Raw genomic sequence first — 23,384 nt, forward strand, 5'->3', positions numbered from 1 at the left:
ATCCTCCAATTACCATGTAATGTAAAATTGGATGTAGCCTCAATCCTCCAAACTCATCCGTTATTTCTTGAGATTTTTCAGTATGGAGGGGTGATCACTGCTTCAATCCTTCAAAATTCTCCAACAATCACTGTACTACAATGAGGAATTACTGATGATATCCAGAAACAGTGCGGGTATCTTGTATAAACCAGGCATTATTTGTGTGTGGCTAAGCATAAACAACCCAGGGTGCAACTTAGAGTCTTGACACAATGCGTCTGTGGGGAGTCAGGTTGGCGTTGTAGTGTACTTCCCTAACCTTCCACCGCTGTGACCCGGGTTCGAATCCCGCCTGGGCCAACATGTGGATTGGGTTTTCAGTCCCCACCTGATTCTGTGGGTTTGCCCCAGAATGCTCTTCTGGGTCATTCCATGCCAACTCAACAAATGGTGCACACCATCACCTCTTGGATTTTTTTCTTTTTTGGTGTACTGAAAGATACTTAGGAGAAATGCAAATTCTGAAAATTTGGGGTCTCTACGACTTTTCGTTCTTGCGCAACAGCATTTTGAAATTTGAGGTGGGCGGGGCCAAAAGTGCGTCACGTCACGAAATTCAATGTTTAAAGGGCCATATATTTAAAACTATACCCCCCCAGACTTTTCAAACTTGGTAATCTGGGCTATTTTTTGCTGTAGATTTCAAATATTTAAACAGAAAGAAAGTAGCTTGTTTCATTTTTAAGTTAGAGGGGCCCCAAAATGGCCCAAAACTCATCTGGACCAATGTTCGGGGGGGGTGTAAGTCAAAAATTGAAAATATTTTTTTCACCAATTTTTTTGTCTGTAATAGCCCCCAATTGAAACTACTTTCATGTAAAATCTTACACTTATATTAACTTCATTGAATGAGATATAGCCCTTGCAAAAAACAAATTGTTGAGTTTTACGATAACTTGACCCCCCAAAAAACCAACGTCAGACATTCCGCACCAAATTTTGCTTCACATATGTTTGAGGTTGGTCCTTAGTGAAGTCCTCTGAAAAGTTTCATGTTGGTGTCTAAATGTCTTCAGTGGATAGTTGGGCTTTATAAAGAGTCTATATCTTATGATGCTGCAGGTTCCGTAACAATTACATGTACATGTACATGTACTTGTATTTTACGGAACCAGCACAACAAAATCCCCCGACTATTGAAAGACTTGGGTCAAGACTACCCATTTCCTGCTCAATAAACAGTTGCTTGTAGACCTACGTGTGCATTATATGCAAATTAGGTTAAATGACTTGAGAGTCTTATTCTTTCCATGTGCTCATCACACAGCATGCATGTCATGTATGTAGTAATTAACCAGTTCTCACTTGCACAGCATAGTATAGCACTAACCTGAACCAAAGAGAAGTGATTCTGTTTGAGTATTAAAGGGTCTATGGTTTTAACCTGATTGATCTTAGTTTTCATTATGGATAAGGGGAAACCTAGTTCATGCAGGAAACTCATCATGCACCAATTGTAGCAGCTGACCTCAACCCAGGAAAATATGTTTGTGTGGTCAGGTGGTGTATGATGATGTTTGGTACTTTGCTATTGTAGAAGATGTATCACAACTTCATGAGGATGTGTATGTCCGCTTCATGTACAGGACGGAATCAACAAATACTCTCTATTGGCCACAAAGAGAGGATAAATGTAACATTCCATTTGTTGATGTGTTGTGTTGGGTACCAACACCAGAACTTCTACATAGCGGTGGAAGGCAATACAAACTTAGTGAGCCAACCATCATGCAACTCATTCAACTTCATCAAAACTACATCACAAGGAATGCATAATATCAACTGTGAAACTGTAAACAATTATATCAACTGTCTACATGTACAAATGTAAGCTAAGTTTCATACCCAACTTATTCTTTATGTACCGACTGCTGTAGATCTATGAACGTGTACTTGTATGTTACGGAACCTGCATCGTAAGATATAGACTCATTATAAAGCCCAGCTATCCACTGAAGACATTTAGACACCAACATGAAACTTTTCAGAGGACTTCACTAAGGACCAACCTCAAACATATGTGAAGCAAAATTTGGTGCGGAATGTCTGACGTTGGTTTTTGGGGGGGTCAAGTTATCGTAAAACTCAACAATTTGCTTTTTGCAAGGGCTATATCTCATTCAATGAAGTTAATATAAGTGTAAGATTTTACATGAAAGTAGTTTCAATTGGGGGCTATTACAGACAAAAAAATTGGTGGAAAAAATATTTTCAATTTTTGATTTATACCCCCCCGAACATTGGTCCAGATGAGTTTTGGGCCATTTTGGGGCCCCTCTAACTTAAAAATGAAACAAGCTACTTTCTTTCTGTTTAAATATTTGAAATCTACAGCAAAAAATAGCCCAGATTACTAAGTTTGAAATGTCTGGGGGGTATAGTTTTAAATATATGGCCCTTTAAACATTGAATTTCGTGACGTGACGCACTTTTGGCCCCGCCCACCTCAAATTTCAAAATGCTGTTGCGCAAGAACGAAAAGTCGTAGAGACCCCAAATTTTCAGAATTTGCATTTCTCCTAAGTATCTTTCAGTACACCAAAAAAGAAAAAAATCCAAGAGGTGATGGTGTGCACCATTTGTTGAGTTGGCATGGAATGACCCTTCTGGGGTTTTCCTCCCCCCTCTAAAACTGTAATTTGTTCTCGTCGTCTTCTCTCTACAGGTTTCTTCAGGCTTGCGCCTAGGGCACTCTTGGGGATTCCTTGGTTTCTTTACCAGAAATAAAATAATAATAATAATAATCTTCCAACATCAACTGACACAAAACTGGCATTCATTCTCAATCCTCCGACATCCTCTAAAACCAGCAGATTGATTTTGGAGGATTGAGGGCGAGGGTTAATGGAAAAGAGTAATTTATCATTTTGTTTTATAATAATTTTTTAAATGCTTACTTTCTTTCCAAGATGTCCACATATGGCATTTTTACTTTATCGACAAAAGCACCGTACCCTAACCGGAAATCTTTAGTGATGTTTTTCATGACCTTGGCTGGAAAAGAAGAAAGAAACTGAATAAATTAATCTCCTTATTTATTTTTCTCACTCAGAGGCAATTTCAATTTGTCTGCACTACACACAAGAAATAGTAAAATCCAAAAAATGTAACATTATTTTCAAACCGGCAAACTAAGGCAAAAAGAAAAAAAGAAATATCTTGCTTGAAAAAGATTTGACATCCAATCTTGGGATCTATGGAATCATTTCAATGTCATAATTTTACTGTTTCCAAGAACTGGTGAGATAAAAAATATAATATTGAAAACATTGATATATTTGAGGAAACATTTAAAATTAATGCATTCTTCCTTATTGTGAAATCCACAAGGTTACTTCAAGTAAGGTTCTTAATAATTATTCAATAAGACAATTTCTGAGCAACTGTAAGCAATCTGATGGTAGGCCTTTAATAACTAATTCGTGGCATTATTATTCTTTTACTAACACTCAAAACAGAATAGGATAATGCAAGTAACATATGCCACAGCAATTCACTCAAACTCAAGACGATGAAGATTGTGATGATGATGAGCATAGCAGATGAAACGAGGACCCGGGTCGATGATGTATATTTAACTGGAAAATTATCCATTAATCGCTTGGCCATTGGTGCATGTCTTGGGTTACACAGTGCCCTGTGCATGTACTCACGACCTCAAATTGTTGACAGTTGGGTGAATATTTTGTCTGTCGGAATGTTTAAACAGGATTTGTTTACAATATTTGTTTGTACTGTAGGTTTTACTTGTCCTGTGTCATTTTATGGTTAAACAATACCCTGTACCCGTCGTGAGTGATCTGTCATAAAATACAAAGCTATTGTGCTGTACAGGGTGAGTAAAAAAAAAAAAACCCAAATGGCGCCCGCGATTTTGTAAAGAAGTTCTGCATGTGGCACGTTCAAGATCTAGGATGTAAAAGCCCAATTAATAAGCTTTATTTTAGTAAAAGAATTGTTCATATCACTCATGTACATGTACATTTCATGTTATGGACTTTTTTAAACACAAACACAGTTTTATAATTTTGTCCACGGATCACAATAAAAGTAAGAGATATTTCAGCTAAACGAAAACAATTCACATATCCCAAAAAAATATCATAACACTCTCATATTACTGGCACTTATCATAAACACCTTCTGCTTCCAATGTTAAAACAATATACTTTATAATGTCAACAGTTTATAGTCTTGCCCTGCCTTCTATTTGCCTACCCCGGAAACTTATGGGATTATTCTGATATCGTTTTCATGATACGACATGGTTTCATTTTACTGAAATATCACATACCTTAAATGAGATCCGTGGGTAAAATTATAAAACCGTGTTTGTGACTTAGTGTTCAAAATTCCATAACTCAAAAAGTTCATGAGTGATCCGAATGATTCTTGTACTAAAAGAAAGCTTATTAATTGGTCTTTCACATCCTAGATCTGGAAAGCGCTACATGCAGAACTTCTTTACAAAATAGGGGGGCGCCATTTGGGTTTCCTTTTCTTTCACTCACCCTGTATACTGTATGCCATCATAGCGTCTCTAAAATTCAACTAGCTCAAAACATCATACTGTACATCTCTCTTTTGCTTTCTCTGAAAATTGCCCAAAAAAAATCCTCCCAATAACTGACCGTAACAATAAATATTTTTTTGGTTTCACTTTTGGTAATTATTTTTTTAGGGTTATAATAACTCAAAATGTTAGGGCCTGAATTTCCCCTTGTGTGGGAAACAAAATACAATCCACATGAAATTTAGCTGGTGCTGCATTTCATATCAATTTGTAATGTCAAAACCTTCCCTGATGTCACAAAATCATTTTCACTTTCCCTCTTGAATATGAGCCATCATTTAGGGTTAAAGTTCTTTGGCTTATAAAATTACTAACCAAGTTTATCGCCGAGCCCTTTTAAGCTGTCCAAGTCGTTGGCCATAGACTGCGACAGGTCCATCACGTAATATAAATCCACAGGAAAATCCTCAGCTTGCCGGATGTTCAACTGAACCCTGGTAGGCTCACCTGAAAAAAAAAAAACAATAAATAGTGTCAAGTAAATATCTTTCAGTATTTATAACCGAACCCATCCGCAGGCCTCTCTACAAGGGTCATGCTGTAAGTTTTGGGTTTTCTTTTTTTTCCTGTCCCAATTACATGTACATCCGACATACTATTATTTTCTACTTCTGCATGCACTCCTTAATGCAGTGTCAGATTCGTGAAGATCCTAGCGAAAGTGCTTGAGGTATTATGGATCACATTATGTCTGGCCATGCCACAATGCTGAATACCATTGGATGAACATTCCATTTAACACTTTCATTTCATTTAGGCGAAGTAAAAAAACAAAACATGTTGCTCGTCCCCGCCCGCTTCCTTTTTGGAGGCCGCCTGGATTTTTTTATTATTTTTTATTTTTGAAAAATGCAGTAAAAAAAACACCGAAAAAGTCCACAAATTCATCGGAAATAAATTGTGGACCAATACAAGTCTAAATGACACTGTAAATGCATGTATGTTCAGTTCTCTTGTCCAACTTATCTTTCATTTTATAAGTGTCTTTGAACAGTGGAAACACCAACAATTGCAGGAAATTTGTAAATGGTGGCCATCTTGAAACAAATAAAAAATGAAACAAATAAAAAATAAAAAATAAACAGCCCCGCTTCCTCCTTTTTTTTCGAAAACCCGGACGAGAAACATGTTTTTTTTTATTCGGCCTCATAGTTAGTTTCTAGATTTGTTATTTTTAAAGGCTCCAATACGTGATGACACATATCGCAACTTTTACAATGTTTAAAGTACAGTACATTTACTATACAGCATCATCAAAACATGTCATATGGAAGAATACACTGAAACTTAAACCATGACAATTATATTTAAAAAACAAAACCCAGAGGTTTGTTTAAAAAAAAAGATGTTTTAGTGATTTGTCAGCCCAGACATGAGTTTCCGTGTGTTGAAAACTAAAAAGAAATCCACCCTTTTCATAAATCACAAATGAAAATATAGAGTTTCCTGTTTTTAAAACCCTGAAATTGTCGGACTAAAAAAAAAAAATTCATGCACAACTTCCCATTCAGGCCAAGCACGCTGACAGCACAGGCCTTACAATTTGAACCAACCCACCAGCCCAATCTATTGTCCGGACTCCTTCAACCTTGAAACACAGGTCAACGACAATCAGGGAACCAGACCATTTCTGAGGGCTCCCCATTGTCCCGATTTCCTTCGAACAACTTCAACATGGCCCAAAAGCCCTGATTTCATTACACTACCCTATTGGTAGATTTTTTTTAGAGTGCTTTTATCAATACGGTCTCAATGGTTTAATGGTGGTGTATATGACGGGTGGCGACGCTGAGATAATTCTGTTGAGGCGAAATTTAGTTTGTTTCTCTGCTCACAATAGAGTCTAGCCATTGATCCTGATAACCTCTGGGACCTGAAATAGTTTGTAGTTAACAAAAAATCTGCTAGGCAAAGCAACCAACAGAGATATATCACTTGTCACGGACCAACATTTTTGCCCTACCTACCCCCTGAGCTGCCATCAGTGCCCTAGACCCAGGAATAGTACAAATCCCTGTCTACACTTCTTTAAAGTTTTGTCTTCTACCAGGAGACACATGCAATGAAAAACAATTTCTTGTAAACTTTCATCTAAAACCTGGCAACAAACTGACATTATTAGACTCCAATTGCTGGACTCTGAATAAACACATTTTAAACTGGCAACGACTAACGCTATTTTCAGTCTTTCAGAGATTTCGGCATGGTTGAGAAATATTACCAAATTACTTTTGTTTGAAAGGGGAACTTCTGACACATATTCAGAACTTCTGTCCAACACCGAGATCGTTGGAGAAAGTCTGAAACTTACAAGTGCAACAAAAACTAGTAAAATTCGTCCTACAAAACCTCCTGGTGGATTTTGAAAGACTTGGGGCATAATATTAGAGTTAAAGTAAATGTCCACAATACCTGGTCTCATCTGAAGAAATAGCTTCTGTGGGTTAACTTGGACAATTTCTCCCGCATCTCCTGCGTCACTCAGAGGTTTGGCCTACAACCAAGAGAAAAAAAATCCCTAAATGTACCAATGACTTTTGATCCCATAGGCAAATGTCTAAGTGAAAGAAACAAATAAGTCAACAAACACAAAGTGAAAGAACTGACACAAACGGTGATCTTTATGTTAAGATGTTGTGGTGGTACATGTACCAGTAGTTGGTCTTCGTCAAAACGTGACCCGAGTTCAGATCTCCCTAAGGCTAACACATGGACTGCATTTTCTTGGCTATTTTTTGTGGTTTTGTCTAGATTCCACATTTTTGTCTGAGAATTTCTCATCTGTCTGTGGAAAGCTGCTAAAAAAAGAAGAGAAAAACATGTGTTTTCTCACTAAATGCTTCAATATTTTCCCTGCTAAATTTGACTTTTACCGACATGTTATCGCTTTTTGATGGCCGGTAGGTCATTGCAGGGAAAAATTAGTGACGTCTGTGCATGGAATTCTTTCCATGTAATCTTCCATGGCTGGCCTGTGGTTATTATGAATCATGAGGAGACCTAGATCTCACCTCCACTTCTATGAGTTTATTCTTGGGGAAGTTGAGACCGTCTTCCTTGCAGCCTCTCCGTCTGAGGTTCTCGGGGAGATCGCATCTTGAATAGGAGTCATCATCAAACCCCTACCCACCAAAAAAAAAAAAGGAACAGAACAATTTAACTCAAATTTAGAAGGAACAAAAGAAAAACAAAACAAAAAAGCCGACCAATTCCATTATTCTTATCACAACACTGGCATAATTTATCCTTACATGACAAACAATGATTACAATTCTGCTGACATGATATGAGAAATACGCATGTTTAAAGAAACTTTACCGTGATGAATAAAAAAAACCACCCAATTCAATATTCTAGACCCATTTTTCAAATGGTTATTCCATTTTTAATACCAAATAGTCCGTCTCTAAATTTGTATTATTCAATGCCCTGAATTTGTAAAATCAATTTAAATTCCATTTATAGAACCCTGTGGAAAATATTTTTAGCTGTACTCAAATTTCCCACAAAACCCCTTGAACACACATTATATTTGCAATGGCATTTATTAAAATACCCCTTTCATTTTCTTTTTTTTAAGGAAAATCCCAGAAGCAATTTCTTTCATTTTACAATTATTCTGAATACCCAGTTGTTGTACACGTCATTCCTGCCTTAAATTTAATTCTTCTAATTTTTTTCCAATCAATTTTCTAGCATGTGTGTCATTTTCGAACCAAGGGCATGTGCCAGAAATACATTAGACCATGAGGTACATGTACATGTAGTCTGAACATTCAATGGACCGCAGAAGAAAAAAAATCAATGACTTCCAAGCAAGCTCATGTTCTACAGGTGCAATCTACATTGTATACGTGTACTGCCAAAAGGTATGTTCTATGTCTATGCCATAAATCTAATGCATGCACAGACTTGCTCATGTGTCATACTCCCTGTGGTATGTCAAGGTTCAAGTTCAAAGTTCAAGAATACATGCTGTTGTCATAAATGCCAGCTGTACAATCTGTGTAAGATCTTTTACCAATGATTCAACTCAAATAGGGTTAAATAATCTCTGATTTTTATCACAGTACTATCGCATGTTAATACTAGCAAAAAAATCTTGAAACTAAAATGTTCATCTAGATTTCCGTATCATCTGCTCATTATAAATTTGAGGGGCTGTTGAGCAGCACAGGAAATTGACATAATTTTCTGTTGAAAATGCAGATTTATGAAACACCATTGCAGTCTTAATAAGGAAAATTCCACAAAACTAAAGGATAGAGAATTTACAGGAAGGTTAGCTTAAAAAAATCACTTGGCTGGGACAAAAATAATCGAACCCACGACCTCCTACTATAGCCCTAACCCTGCCAGACGCATCACAGTGCATCAGGTGGAAAAGTCTGGTGCACTTTGATTGAAAATGATACCAACACCAGTGCATGAACGACCACTTCTGAGACACTGAGAGCTAGTCCCATAGAACAATGCCAGAGTTGTATCCTGCTGCATTTGGTGACCACAGACTCTGAGGCAGTTTGGCCTTGAGACTTTTGGCCTGATGGATCTTGCTACACTGGGCAGGCTTGTCATTTTGACAAGTGTTGCATGTTGCTGCGTTTGGCAGGGTTTCTAGCCAAAATACCCTGGAGGGTTAGGGTTAATTAAAGTGCAGACATCTTACCACATCTGCACAAGGAAGCAGGAAGTCGTGGGTTCGATTATTTTTGCATCAAAGTGAAAACGGAAAATTTAAATTGTGTCTCGCTATAACAACTATCACTTGAGTTAATTTCAAAACACAGGAAGTGCAATTGAAGCACTTTTAATGTTCAGTATTTATCTTTCTGATTGTGGTCATACTATGTTGGTCTCATCAATCATCCAAGAAACATACATGTAGTAACTAACCTCATTATCTGACTGCCAAAAATCTTTGGAATGTTTTGTGTGTCATGAGGGCACACACACCCAAGGATATGAAAAGCAAATATTCTCTTGTAGCATCTGGTTTAAATTGTTATTCTGGTATTTTAAACAGTTTCACTTTGAAAGGAGAATCTAGTGACACTGGAAAGTATTTCAATGATTGATATTTAATTAATTCTCATCAATTAATCAAATAGAAATTTATGTCTTATGCACAAAGCCCTTTTTCTGGGGTCACAGGTTCAAATCCTCTATAAGTTATTATTGTTTTTTTGTATAGTTTTGCCCTTTGCTGACATATTTCATAAATATTCTACACTCAGTCTTGCCCGAGGGCCTGGGAAAAAAATCACAACCTTACTTGGGTGGGACTCGAATTTAAGACCTCAGGCTGCTTTTTTACATCTTTCCGAAGCAAATTCTATCTCATAAAAGTTATTTTTCTTTGCTAAAAAAACAAATATACTACTATGGCTTCCACCTTACCTTAGACTCACACCAGCCGCACTGTGGGCTTTTCACTATACACTCATCGCAACTTTTGGCAGTTGTGCACATACTGTCCGTAATAGCGGCTGGAATGAAGAATAAATATATCAAGACAGAATATTAAAAATATTGGCCAATAATAGCATTCAATTGTTACATTGTTTTGTGACATGTGGTTGCCAATTTCACAACCATGCCGGTCAGTTCTCTGAAATCAAAACCAGATTTGAAAAACCACTGCCGGAAATCCCTTATCTTGAACAGATAAAAAAAAATTATCAGAACATAACAATTCAACATCATTCAACGAAAGTCCAAACTTTATCCACTTGACTGCATACGAGCTTTTTTGTGTCAAACAAATAAAATGGCTGTAGGAGTGCCACCACTATTTGTCACAAACAAAGATATCTGTAATCAGTTCCATGAAAAAACTGTACCAAGAACTTTTGAACGACTGAACAATACATGCGGATAAATGAATGTATAGAGAAGCTACTGTAGATAGAAGAAATACTTTGAACCGGAGCCTATCATGGATTTGGGTTGCGGTTGGGTAATTTTATTAGCTCGTAAAAATACTACTTATGAATATGAGGTAATGGTCCTTTAAATTTCCTTTTTGAAAAATGGCAGAAGGTCGTTGTGGGGGTAGGGAGCAGGTTTGGCCTCCCAGCCCAACTGCGTACATGTACGCCACTAAGCCCACTATTCTAAAAAATATTCACTCTTTTACTTGGGCCAAAAAAAAAAATAGTCGGTCTCTGGTCAGACCAAAGTTCCAGAATTGATGCAGTGACGCGGGTTTTTTTTTTGTTTTTTTTTAAGCATGGATTGTACATACAAGGTGGGTACTATTTTTTGCTTTTTTGTGTCCTCGTATACATTGGTGTCCTCCATAATTTGCCTTGGTGCCCTCCATCATTTGCCTTGGTGCGGTTTCCCCATTCCTTGGTACAAAAATTTGAGAAGTTGCGAAAATAGAGGGCGCTATTGTAGCTACCGCGGACAATTTGAAAAAAAAAAAAAAACGGTTGACGCGCATGATTAAAATCGACGCGCGCGCTGACCAGAGACCGACTATTTTTTTTGTTGGCCTTACTAAACAATACATACCCATGTTACAACAGATACAGTAATAGCAGCTGTTATTTTTTAGTAATCACATGCATTCATTTCATTACTTCATAATTCACAAGTCAACATGCGGCATAAAAAGCAGTCTCCTTAATTTGCCTCATCACCTTGCCCACTAATTGATGAATTCTTTTAGTCCAACCATATCCGGCCTCTCGAGTGGCTTATGTACCTGCAAGGTAAGGACCAACGCTTCTTGGCCCCAAGTACCAATTTACAGACCGTCCAAGGAAATCAGATTATCGGTTGAATTTACAGGATAGTAATCTGATAATTTGATCAGGTAGGGACTGTCAGACCTTAAGGTTCAGGTAAATGTTTTTGTGTATCCGGACATGTTCATGCTTAGAGCAAGGCGTACATGGCGTATTTGAAACAGTGAATCAAATGTTTACATATTACTGGCAACAAATCTTCTAATGTGGATTTTAACCCTGACTAGTAGAAACCTTCCCTGCAAAAAATCCAACACCTGGTTTTGTAGGATTTTGACAAATTCAAGAATGTATACATGTTCATCCCGAGCCCAAATACCATGACTTTATACATTCAGATTGGTGTCCACATTTTAAGTACAAACATTTATAATTCGGGCGATTCACAATGCGGTGCGCCACCAAGAGTTTGCCACGGAGAGTTCAGTTTTACCAGTGCATTGTGGGAGATGTTAGTTTTTCCTGTCAGTGGTTTCGTAAGCATATGATTCGAGGATCTGTTTGCCCATTTCTTTTCTTGTTATCAATATGGTGTTTTTTGTAAGGCGGCAGAACGCTATGCCCCAATCTATGACATGTATGTATTAGTTCAAGTTGTCTACTGACACTCATTCCGACACTCATTCCGTAAACTTGAAAAATGGACTCTCCGTGGCAAACTCTTGGTGGCGCACTGCATTGTGAATCGCCCGAATTGGTTTAGTATTAGACTTTAGTGAAGTTTGGAAGGTTTCCCATACAAAAACAAAATTCAAGCAAAACTCCACAAGATACATACATGTACATGTAGACTGATCCCTATAGGCCTACATGTAAATTATACAATTTACATACAGACAATTGTGTGTTTTCAATTGATATCATTTTGTAGAACTGTTTTACTTTTAAGTTACAGTGAACTACATCCAGACACAGAAAACAATTAACAATTCAGTCTGCCAGACTGAACCAGTACCTTGTTTATATCAACATACACCTTGGTACAGTCCCAGCATGAATCAGTACCAGCTAGAATTTGAGAATAACACAAAACCCTAAATCACTGTGCCAGAAATGTTAGCAGCATCTCAGTTAAAACAATCACAGCTCACACTAATGCAAATAAACCCTCCCTCAACCCAAGACCAAATCTCCTTTAAAAAAAATTTAATATGCAAAGCAGCATACACTTAGACCCATCTCCCCATTTCCGCTAATTAAATTTACCAAGACCTTATAAATTTCATTTTATAGAATACCCCATAATACGTCGTCGGTAGGGTCAATCCCATTAACTCAGTATTCCATCCTCACACACACTCCCCGCATAGTCGGCTGTCACCTTATAAGGTAAGCCTATCACTAGTGCACATAGCTGGGTATTCCCGGCTGTACATGTAGACCACACCGTCCCATCTGTACAAACCATTCTTTGTGGTCAGTGTGTATAACTATAAAGCAGCATGCAACGTTTTTCTGCCGTGTTCTCACTAAAACATCTTGCGGGCCATTTCACCGAGGCTGCGGAATGACGAGGAGTCATCTAGCAGCGCTCGGTGGGTCGTCATCACAAGCTGGCCAGCCGGGCATGCCCACACAGTGAATCACGGCGGGCAAAATGCATTACGAACGCTGCCCAGAAAAACGAATGAGGTTGACATCTTCATTAATCACACACAGAGCTCTGCTGAATGCGGTCGCCACAATCGAGGAATAAAAAAATATAATTCCTTGAAAAGAATGTTACAGTCAGAGATGTTTTGTGCAATCACTGACATCATTAATTCTACAAAGCATTTCAGTTTGTCATATTATTTGTTCGCTCTGTAAATATCTGAAAATGAAGTTCTGGTGCAGTAAACCTAGCACAATGGGGTATTTATCACTTCATCAGTGAAGTAGAAAATATGCTGCATAAACATCCACAGTAAGTGTGGGACCAAAATAAATAGGGAAGCCTTTGTTGACAGACTATAGCACATGATAGTGGGCAACATTGGGACTATTCAATGGAGTATGCCATGTTATACACACACCTGCATGTTTGCTCGGTATGCAAATTGTTGGATTAGTCATAGGATCACAATACCTGTACGAGGCTACAACGGTATTTAGATATCGTTGTGAAAGTTGAAAGTACAATTTTTTGGAATGTTAATTGTTATATTATTCACTTTTTAAGTCTTAATGCTTTCCAGTTTATTATGTAAACCATACATGTAATTATGGTTTAAACCCTAACCTCACCTAAAAGCTACAAAATACTACTAAACATTGTAAATATTAAACTATAGTTTGCAGTACTTCAGCATATAAGTGGGCACAACACTCATAGTATTTTCTAATATTTGGTACCAGCATACATACTATGTTTAATAATAATTTTTGTAGTACTTTGTAGTACATGTATGTGGTACTTTACCCCAAATGAACTCCTTGGGGATTAAGGCTAATTTGTAATTTGTCGTTATACCACAGAATGTCGAATTTTAAATTAATAATGATCGATTGATCTCCTCTAATTTTAATGCTAAATATACAAATTTTAGAAATTATGTGAATTGTAAAAAAATTAACTCATCCTTGTTTGTTGTAAATAAGTATTGTTGCTTTGTACTGATCGACTTACAGTAATGCACAGGTACATGTATAATTCAAAACCTAGCATACTGCACATAATTTATAGACTCCCGGGCCAGTGTATGGTACATGCGCTGAATGCCAATTCATTATTAAAATGGGCACAAATAAATTGTTCAAGCTATGTCATCCGGTCTAATATGGAATGGACAGAAAAATATATTCTTGCAGCAATGACAGATCATTACCGAGTAATAAATTTTACTGCAACTGGAAACCGAATCTGAAATTACATGCACTGAGACGTTGTGACGGGCCCATAAAGCAATTCAAATTAAATTATGGGAGTCTCGTTTTAATGTTTAAATTGGATAAAATTCAAGGCTTAGTCGATTACCATCAGGAATTTAAGTGCATAAAATATTATTTTAGTCCTTGTGCCATGGAATATGTTTATTTTTCCCCCGTACATTTTGAATCAGTTACAGTTTCAGTTTTCATAATTCACTTGTTGCAATTTTGTATTATTCTTTCTCATGCAAGTCAGCATCCAGTCTCCAGAAAGAATGGTCACCACGAACTGCAGCATCACTACATGACAATACATGTAAATGTGCTTTTTGTTTATAAACAATCTTTATTACATGTATTAGTAAAACAAAAGAAAGCTTTTAGCCATCAAAACAAAAAAAGCAAACAATTTGAATATGAATGTAGAATATAATGTACATGTGTGTACATTCATCCTTTGTTCATTGCATTACATTTACAAAGAGACAACATGTCTACCTGTCTATCAAAATCAGTACAGTCATTTTGCATCGCTATACAAAATGGTGACATTTCTGTCAAACAATACTCTATAGCACAGTCTGGCTATCAATTTTACAAGTACATGAAAACACTTGTCTAGATAGCCTAATGGCCTATCCGATTTCCTGCCTCTTGTGCACCAAACAATAGATTCCACACTGATTGAGTGCTGAGGTCATCATGAGGTCACCCAAACATACATACAATGTGTGACCCCAAGGTGACCTTGTAGCTTTTTGGGTAGCAGACAGTCTTTCAAAAAGAAATCCACATTGCGGGGCCACCCAAACCTTTCTATTTCTTACTGAAAATTGAAGTGGCCATTCACACATTTATGTGAACAGTTCATGTATTATTTTTTACGAATTCTCTTTTGTTATTCCTTGCGTATGAATAATGTAGAAAATACTAGAATAGAAGAAGGGCGGGACAACCGCTGGAACATTGTCACTTGCAGTGATTCAATTTTCAAGGTCTCAGCATTATGAAAGCATGTACGTGTTGGACATTCTTGTGTGCTCACGTTCTTCTGTATTTGTACAGTATCTATAATGCAGTATCTGTATGTACTGGTACGTAGTGTCTACTTAAAATGTACATTAGTGCAAGGCCAACATGTCTATTTCCATTGCTGTCAATGAAACGAACATTGTAAAAATATCATGACAATGAAAAATGAGAACAGGTTTTTTATGAAAAATACAATTTATGTTTTATCCTCTTTATGAGTCATCCACTTTCTAACCTTTGAACTGATCATTTACGTTATACATCTGTACTGTAGTAATATGTACAAATATACCGTTAGTGCAAGGCCAACATGTCTATTTCTATGGCTGTCAATGAAACGAACATTGTAAAAATATCATGACAAATGAAAAATGAGAACAGCTTTTTCGTAAGAAAAATACAATATGTTCTATCCTCTTTATGAGTCATCCACTTTCTAACCTTTGAACTGAACATAGTAAAATGTACAAATATCGTAAGCAAAATTCCATGAATTACTACAACGTATACATGTTGTAGTAATTCATGGAATTAATAGGGTCAAATGTCACACATTGTTCCCCAACCCGGTGGAATGACCCATGTACATGTACAACATTTTTTGGGGTTCACTGGATATACGCAACATAACTTAAGAGCATGCATTATGGAGAATTTATGCATGCAGTATACTCTGTATATTTGTACAAATTTATTATGTTGACCATTTGGATTATAAAGACAACATATACATTTCAGCATTCCTCCTTTCGGGCAAACTAGCTTCAACCCCACTGATTACAAAAACTAGAATGGATAGGTTCAAGGGAGGTCCCCCTGCAGGGGGCCAGCCATGTCACGCAGACACGAGGGGACTTTTGCTCTTGGGTTACCGGGGACACCGCTGTTGAGTTTCACAGTTCAACAGCCACGATTCTGGATCAGACCATCTGGTGTCAGTTTCGCGAGCAATTCTATTTAAAGCTATCAACTGCATGAAAGTGAAACTGCGAGAATTTGTTGTTCCTTAAGTAGACTGATTAAATCTCAAAGAAAGAGTACTGAAAGCAGAGAAGGCCTGCTGAAAGGTTAAGTGGAACCTCTACTCCACAAGATTACACTGTGTTCCAATCACTGATTCATATTAGACTAACGTACTGTACACGTGTATGTACAGTAGTAGAAGACTGCAGCTGCGATAGTTTATATACCGTTGAGACAAAGCGAGCTTATCCAAATGAACATTCCAGTTTTAGATCCTCTTACAATAACTATGTGTACTTGTAAAATAATCGGAGATTGTTTACTCTTGGAAAAGATTTAAGCCTGGCGATAGCACAGCATCAGCTACTAGAAAATTGTTTCAACAAAAATATTTTTAAAAGGGTTAGGCCTATTTGTTAAATATCATTTCCCGTGACCAGTTCTCTGCTGATTTTGCTGAACAACTTTGTGTTTGTAAATAATTGTGTCCTGCCCGTTACTACTACTTGGTTGGTTTCCTCCTGAAACATCCTCTAGGGATCTTGACTAGGAGGTCGTTAGGTCTTGTCTGACAGTGACACACAGTAGGATTCACTCTTTGCAAAAGTTGTTCTTATATTCTTGAATCCCGCAGGGGTTCTATTAAAATGAGGATAGAAGTGTCGTGAGATCAGCTCGTGTCAACTCGCTTTATTGCAGACTCACAGAACCTTGACTCAAAAACGCAGCGGAATTTACTCATGCAGCACAATTAATCAAACTCACATGTATTTCAAAACTGGCAAAGGTTATGGATAGTTACTGTGGGCTTTGGCTGTATGGATGAAATTACATGTAATAGAATTGACCTTTTGATTTGAATTGGAATTCATCACTTGATACCAGAAGCAACCTCGACAGAAAGTACAGCTGAACAGCAGAACATATGGCCTATTCATGAGGTCATTGGAATTTTAAACAATTCACGTAAATTCTGTGGTATTAAGGCAGTTGAACTTAGTACGACAATTATCAAATGGTCATTAATAGTATACTAGCATGACTAGGCTTATGAATATGATGTAAATTTATTAATTTAAAATAAACGTAGTCACTCGTCATACTCAGGCTGGCTTATCACCAAAATTAAAGAAATTTAGAATGGCACTTTGATCCTGATACTCAGTTTGGAAATATGAATAACATTTTTCCTAATATCACAACAAAGCCCAAATAACGTCTCTTCAAGTTCAATTGGACAGAAACATTTTTCAAACAAGTTTGTTGGACACGTTGCATATCCATTTCAAAATATGAATTATCAACATTGAATTAGAAACAAATGTAACAATTTGAAAAATAAACTTATTTTTCATTTACAAAAGAAATTACACTCAGCAAAGCCAAATTCTTACCAATTGTGACATTGGTCGCTGAAAATACTGCACATAGGAAAGATAACTTATTCATTACGTATATCCAGAGTTATCTGCAAGGAAACTGTTGTTAAAGAGTTACTGAATGGTCCATATCACAACTGGTAAAACTACCTCCATGTACAAACAAACGGTACACATTACCTGGTGCGAGCGGGTCCTGCGCCCAACATGTTGCTAAACACCAAATCACACACACAAGGCAGCTGCGCCAAATCTCCATCTTCGAAATTCAAATTATAAAAGTCTTTAGTACTGATCAGTATCCTTCCTTGGGGTTTCGACTATCGAATCATGAGTTCCAACCGTTCTCTATCCACACAAAGTTGAAGAAATTTCCCCCAAAGAGCGAGCCAATTTTTGACAATCGTGCACCACCGCTCGCCTAGCCCTATGTATTGGCTGAATGCACACTGCGCACGCTATTTATTTTCTAACACAGAGCTAGCTAGAGTTAACCGCCCTTGATCCGTGGCCCCGTTCCACAAATGCACGCGTCCGTGTAAACACGTAAGCCCTCGCATTCCTGGGCAGCTAGACATCAATTGTGGGGGTGGGATTTCGAAATGCTCTTTTTTTATTCAGATGGGACATAAATGCATGTATTATCGCAGACCTCATTTTACTTCCGGTCCAATGCCCTTGAGTTTGTTATTGTAGGTGCAAATTGTAATTGGATTTTTTTCCTTCATAATTTATAGGGTTGTTTCTTTGCATATTTGACTCGGTGATGAGGGAGAAGGGAGGTGGTAGTGGTGATTCTTAAAAGATGAGGATGCACGATGAGCAAGTGATGTCTTGTGTCTTTGGAATGCTACGTATGGGGCCGCATGATAATGCTATGACTAAATTCACGTGTAGAGAAAGTATTTTGTCACCATATAATTATTTTGATAAGATTGATAAAAGAAAGGACTAATTATGGAGGAAATCATGATCAGGCCTGTATATTAGTTCAATACGCGTTTATCTTGATTGTTATTTTGTAACATTGTGTATTTACCCAGAGTCAGTCAACTGATTTTTGTGGCCACGTAAGTTGATTTTTGGAGCCTTTCGGCATTACCAAATACCAGCACGTTGTCGTAAAAGTTGGTACCTAATTGGGCTTAACTGAACGAAGAACGAACGAAGTTAACTGAACGTGATGGGGAGTAATAAATAACCGTCTGATATTTTCTACACAAAACCCCGGTGTAGGGGGTTTTGCTTAGAAATTTTCAGATACCAACTTTTACGACAATGTGTTAGTAATGATTTGTCGCGCTTAAAACACTATATTGTTACGGTCAATATTGCTTCGTTGTTTGACGGTTTCTTATGAAATTAAATCGCGTAATGTTTAAAGGGAAAATACAACATTTGCAAACATCAAAAAATAAACTACCAAATCATTTTGAAATACCTTGCTGGACTGTTAGTGAATGGCAGTGTAAAGCATCCTGTAAATCATGGCACCTGGTATACTGTCATTTTCAAGAAAAGTGGTATTTTTGTATCAATTTCCAACGCTGATCGGCCGATCAGCGTTGGAAAAAACTGGCTTTTTTCAAATAGGCTACTGGCCCCAGTTGACCATCGCACTTGTTTGCAATCGATTACACACCTATGAACGGGTACAAGCCAGCTAGACTGGTTCCCTGACCTTACAATTCCCCAATATATGAAAACTGCTCTGTTTCTTCTTAAATGGAGTCAGGGAACCAGACTACAGGAAAATGATTGTTTTTCTTCGTTTGTATAGCATTTTCGAACCCAAAAGCTCAAAAAAGTCAGTTTTACTATATTTGCTATATATTTCCAACCCCCCAATTCCATCCATTTCTGAAAATTACAGCAAAAGCAAATGATGTATATTCCCTTTAAACATAATGACAAATCACTACACGAAAATTCAATTTAAAACATTTTGTATTTCTGGAGTTGTTGCCCCCCAAACGAGTTCGGTGGTGGACTCTACGAGATCACTATTTATGTGGCGCGCCATCTACCTGATGGGAAAAGAGCCTTTTTAAATGCAAAGTCTACCATAAGTATAGACAGTGTTCGTACCCTACACCAAGAGGGAAACTTCGAACATTATCTACATGAACTGAGCCACTTAAACTGGCAGGTAATCGGCCTCTCAGAAACCCATTTGTGTGATTCAGGGGAGCTACGTCAGGAAGGAATACAGTTCTTGTGCTCTGGAAATGACACCACCCACAGAGAAGGTGTGGCCATCTTACTAAACAAAGCTGCACAAAGAGCGTTAATCGGATACATATCTGAAAGGATCATTACAGCCAGACTACGCACTCAATTCCACAAGCTCGGACGACATAAAACGGAGAATTGGCCTAGCAATGGGAGGAATGCAAAAACTGACACCAATTTCGAAATTCAAAGAAATAATCACCAGCACAAAAATGGAGCTCTACAGAGTACTCATCTTAGCAATTGCAACATATGGCTCTGAGTCTTGGACCCTGAAGAAAAAAGACGAACACAGACTACTGGTGTTCGAAATGTCATGCCTGAGAAGAATCATGGGCGTTTCCAGAAGGGACGTGATAATAAATACTAACATCAGAGGAAAAACAACTCTCAGACCACCATAGCCTGACAAGATCCAAGCCAAACAACTGTCCTACTTTGGACATATCATCAGGTTGACAAACGACTGATACCCTAAGCTAGCAGTTGAGGGAAGGATCCAAGGTCATCGACCCAGAGGCAGACCCCCTCAGTAAACGATGGCTAGACAACATCAAATCAAGCTGCCAAGAAATCGGGATTCCAACGGTATGTGCAGCGAGACGTCTGGTTTGAAACAGAAGGGAATGGTCCTCCATAGTGAAGCGGCTGCTAGCTCCAAGGATTCTTTCAGAAGCCAATTCAGGGAGGACAGCATTAAGTCAAGTAAGTCATCTATTAATTGAAAGAATATTGGGAGTGCGGATGCTGCACTATTGAACAAAAATAACAACTCGTTTTCCGAACAACAACTCAAGAAATACAAGATGTATTAAACTGAAATTTCGTGCAATTAATTTCCACGATGTATAACAGAGGGGTATGGAATATCATGAGAAACAGTCCAACGATAAAAATGCAAATACGATCGTAACAATGTAGTGTTTTTCACGCAAAAAATACACATTGATTTTTCATTCGAATTACATTTTGTCGCGCTTGAAACACTGTATTGTTACGGTCAATATTGCTTAATTATTTGACGGTTTCTTGTGAAATTAAATCTCGTAATGTTAAACATCATGACAAATCAGTAGACAAAAATTCAATTTAAAGCATCTTGTATTTGTGGAGTTGTTGCCCCCCAAACGAGTTTGGTGGTGGACAATTATCGAGACCACTTTTTAATGTGGTGCACCCTCTATTAAGAGGGCGCCCTATACAAACACTGGCTAGTACATGTACCTCAATGCGGATCACAATCCGCCCATTAAACAAAATTAAAACACCTTTTGTGGAGACGATAACTCCAGAACAACATATTGCATTGGATTGAAATTGCGAACGATTATTGGGGCCATGATAATTGACACAGCTGGTTTGAAAATTGGCGTAAAAAATGTACGAATAAATTTAATATGATTTAAAGCAAATACGTGTTTTGATTACGGAAAATAATTCCGAGTCTTTGTCTTTTTAAATTGAACAAAAGTAAAACACTCATTGTGGAGACGATAACTTCAGAACAACATACTGCATTAAATTGGAATTTCGACTGATTATTGGCCATGATATTTGACACAGCTGGTTGAAAAATGGCGTTAAAAATGTACGAATAAATTTGTTATGATTTAAAGAAAATACGTGTTTTGATTACGAAAAATCATTCCGAGTCCTTGTCTTTTTAAATTGAACAAAATTAAAACACTCATTGTGGAGTCAATAACTCCAGAACAACATATTGCATTGCAGTGAAATTGCCGACTGATTATTGGCCATGATATTTGAAACAGCTGGGTTGAAAATTGGCGTAAACAGTGGAAGAATTAATTTAATATGATTTAAAGAAAATAATAGTTTTAATTACGAAAAATTCATTCCAAATCTTTGTCTCTTTTAATTGAACAAAAATTGAAACTCTTTGTGGAGACGATAACTCCAGAATGAAATATTGCATTAGATTAAAATTGCGTCCAAAAATCGACCATGATATTTGCCACAACCAGGTTAATTATTGGCGTGAACCGTGGAAGAATAAATATAATATGATTTAAAGAAAATAAGTGTTTTAATAACGACAGGTTCATTCCGAATCTAAGTCACTTTTAATATAACAAAAACGAAGCACTCTTTTGGAGACAATAACAATTGTATTGAAATGAAATTTCATTCGATAATTAGTCGTGATGTTATGACATAAAAAACAAAAAACAATTAAAATGAGACGGGAACCGTGGAAGAAAAAAATATGCACAACGACAATAAACAACAATGTGTAAGGACGCTTCATACTTTTGCTGTCATCAATTTCTTCCTTAAGAGGGCGCCCTATACAAACACTGGTTAGTACAACAATGCGGATCACAATCCACCCATTAAACAAAATTAAAACACCTTTTGTGGAGACGATAACTCAAGAATGACATGTTGCATTGGATTGAAATTGCAAACGATTATTGGCCATGATATTTGAAACAGCTGTTTTGAAGATTGGCGTAAAAAAATGTACGAAATTTGATATGATTTAAAGAAAATACGTGTTTTGATTACAAAAAATCATTCCGAATCTTTGTCTTTTCAAAATGTACAGAAATAAAACACACATTGTGGAGACGATAACTCCAGAACAACATATTGCATTGGATTAAAATTGTGACTAACTATTGTCCATAATATTTGACACAGCTGGGGAAAATTGGCGTAAACAGTGGAAGAATGAATTTAATATGATTTAAAATACCTTAAGACTGCGACACATGGGAGCCAGGCGGGTTGGCGCTGACAGGCCTCCCTACGGGACTTACTGCACAGAAGCGAAAGAAGGGGGCCTCCGCTACAACGTCTGGGCTTTTCTCAAAAAGTTTCAGGTCTAGCGACCTGCCGATTTGCATGCGGGTTGGCCCATTCCTCCGCTTCAAAACGGTACCGAGTTTGTCCAGATCCATCTAGGTTAAGGTACCTTCAGGCTGCGATACATGGGAGCCATGCGGGTTGGCGCTGACAGGCCTCCCTATGGGACTTACTGCACAAAAGCGAAAGAAGGGGCATCCGCTGCTACTTCTAGGATTTTCTCCAAAAGTTTCGAGTCTATCGACCTGCCGATTTGCATGCAGGTTGGCCCATTCATCCGCTTCAAAATGGTACCGAGTTTGTCCAGATCCATCCAGGTTAAGGTACCTTCAGGCTGCGATACATGGGAGCCATGCGGGTTGGCGCTGACAGGCCTCCCTATGGGACTTACTGCACAAAAGCGAAAGAAGGGGCATCCGCTGCTACTTCTGGGATTTTCTCCAGAATTTTCGGGTCTATCGACCTGTCGATTTGCATGCGGGTTGGGCCATTCATCCGCTTCAAAATGGTACCGAGTTTGTCCAGATCCATCCAGGTTAAGGTACCTTCAGGCTGCGATACATGGGAGCCATGCGGGTTGGCGCTGACAGGCCTCCCTATGGGACTTACTGCACAAAAGCGAAAGAAGGGGCATCCGCTGCTACTTCTGGGATTTTCTCCTAAAGTTTCGGGTCTATCGACCTGCCGATTTGCATGCGGATTGGCCCATTCATCCGCTTCAAAATGGTA

General features: G+C 37.8%; 1 protein-coding gene across 2 annotated transcripts in view; it reads right to left on the bottom strand.

Annotated features, from left to right (window-relative positions):
* Positions 1-18,050, bottom strand: part of LOC119746013 (integrin beta-1-like) — a 34,746-nt gene extending 16,696 nt beyond the window's left edge. For both annotated transcript variants that reach the window (XM_038222763.1, XM_038222764.1), the window contains exons 1-6: positions 17,775-18,050; positions 10,016-10,104; positions 7,627-7,737; positions 7,028-7,109; positions 4,931-5,062; positions 2,940-3,036 (exon numbers count right to left, since the gene is read on the bottom strand). In XM_038222763.1, coding sequence (XP_038078691.1) covers positions 2,940-3,036; positions 4,931-5,062; positions 7,028-7,109; positions 7,627-7,737; positions 10,016-10,104; positions 17,775-17,853 — 590 coding nt within the window. In that variant the 5' untranslated portion in view covers positions 17,854-18,050. The remainder of the gene's footprint in view (positions 1-2,939; positions 3,037-4,930; positions 5,063-7,027; positions 7,110-7,626; positions 7,738-10,015; positions 10,105-17,774) is intronic.
* Positions 18,051-23,384: the final 5,334 nt, after the last annotated feature.

The sequence above is a fragment of the Patiria miniata genome, unplaced genomic scaffold (genome assembly GCF_015706575.1).
Source record: "Patiria miniata isolate m_02_andy unplaced genomic scaffold, ASM1570657v1 HiC_scaffold_7, whole genome shotgun sequence".
NCBI lineage: Eukaryota > Metazoa > Echinodermata > Asteroidea > Valvatida > Asterinidae > Patiria > Patiria miniata.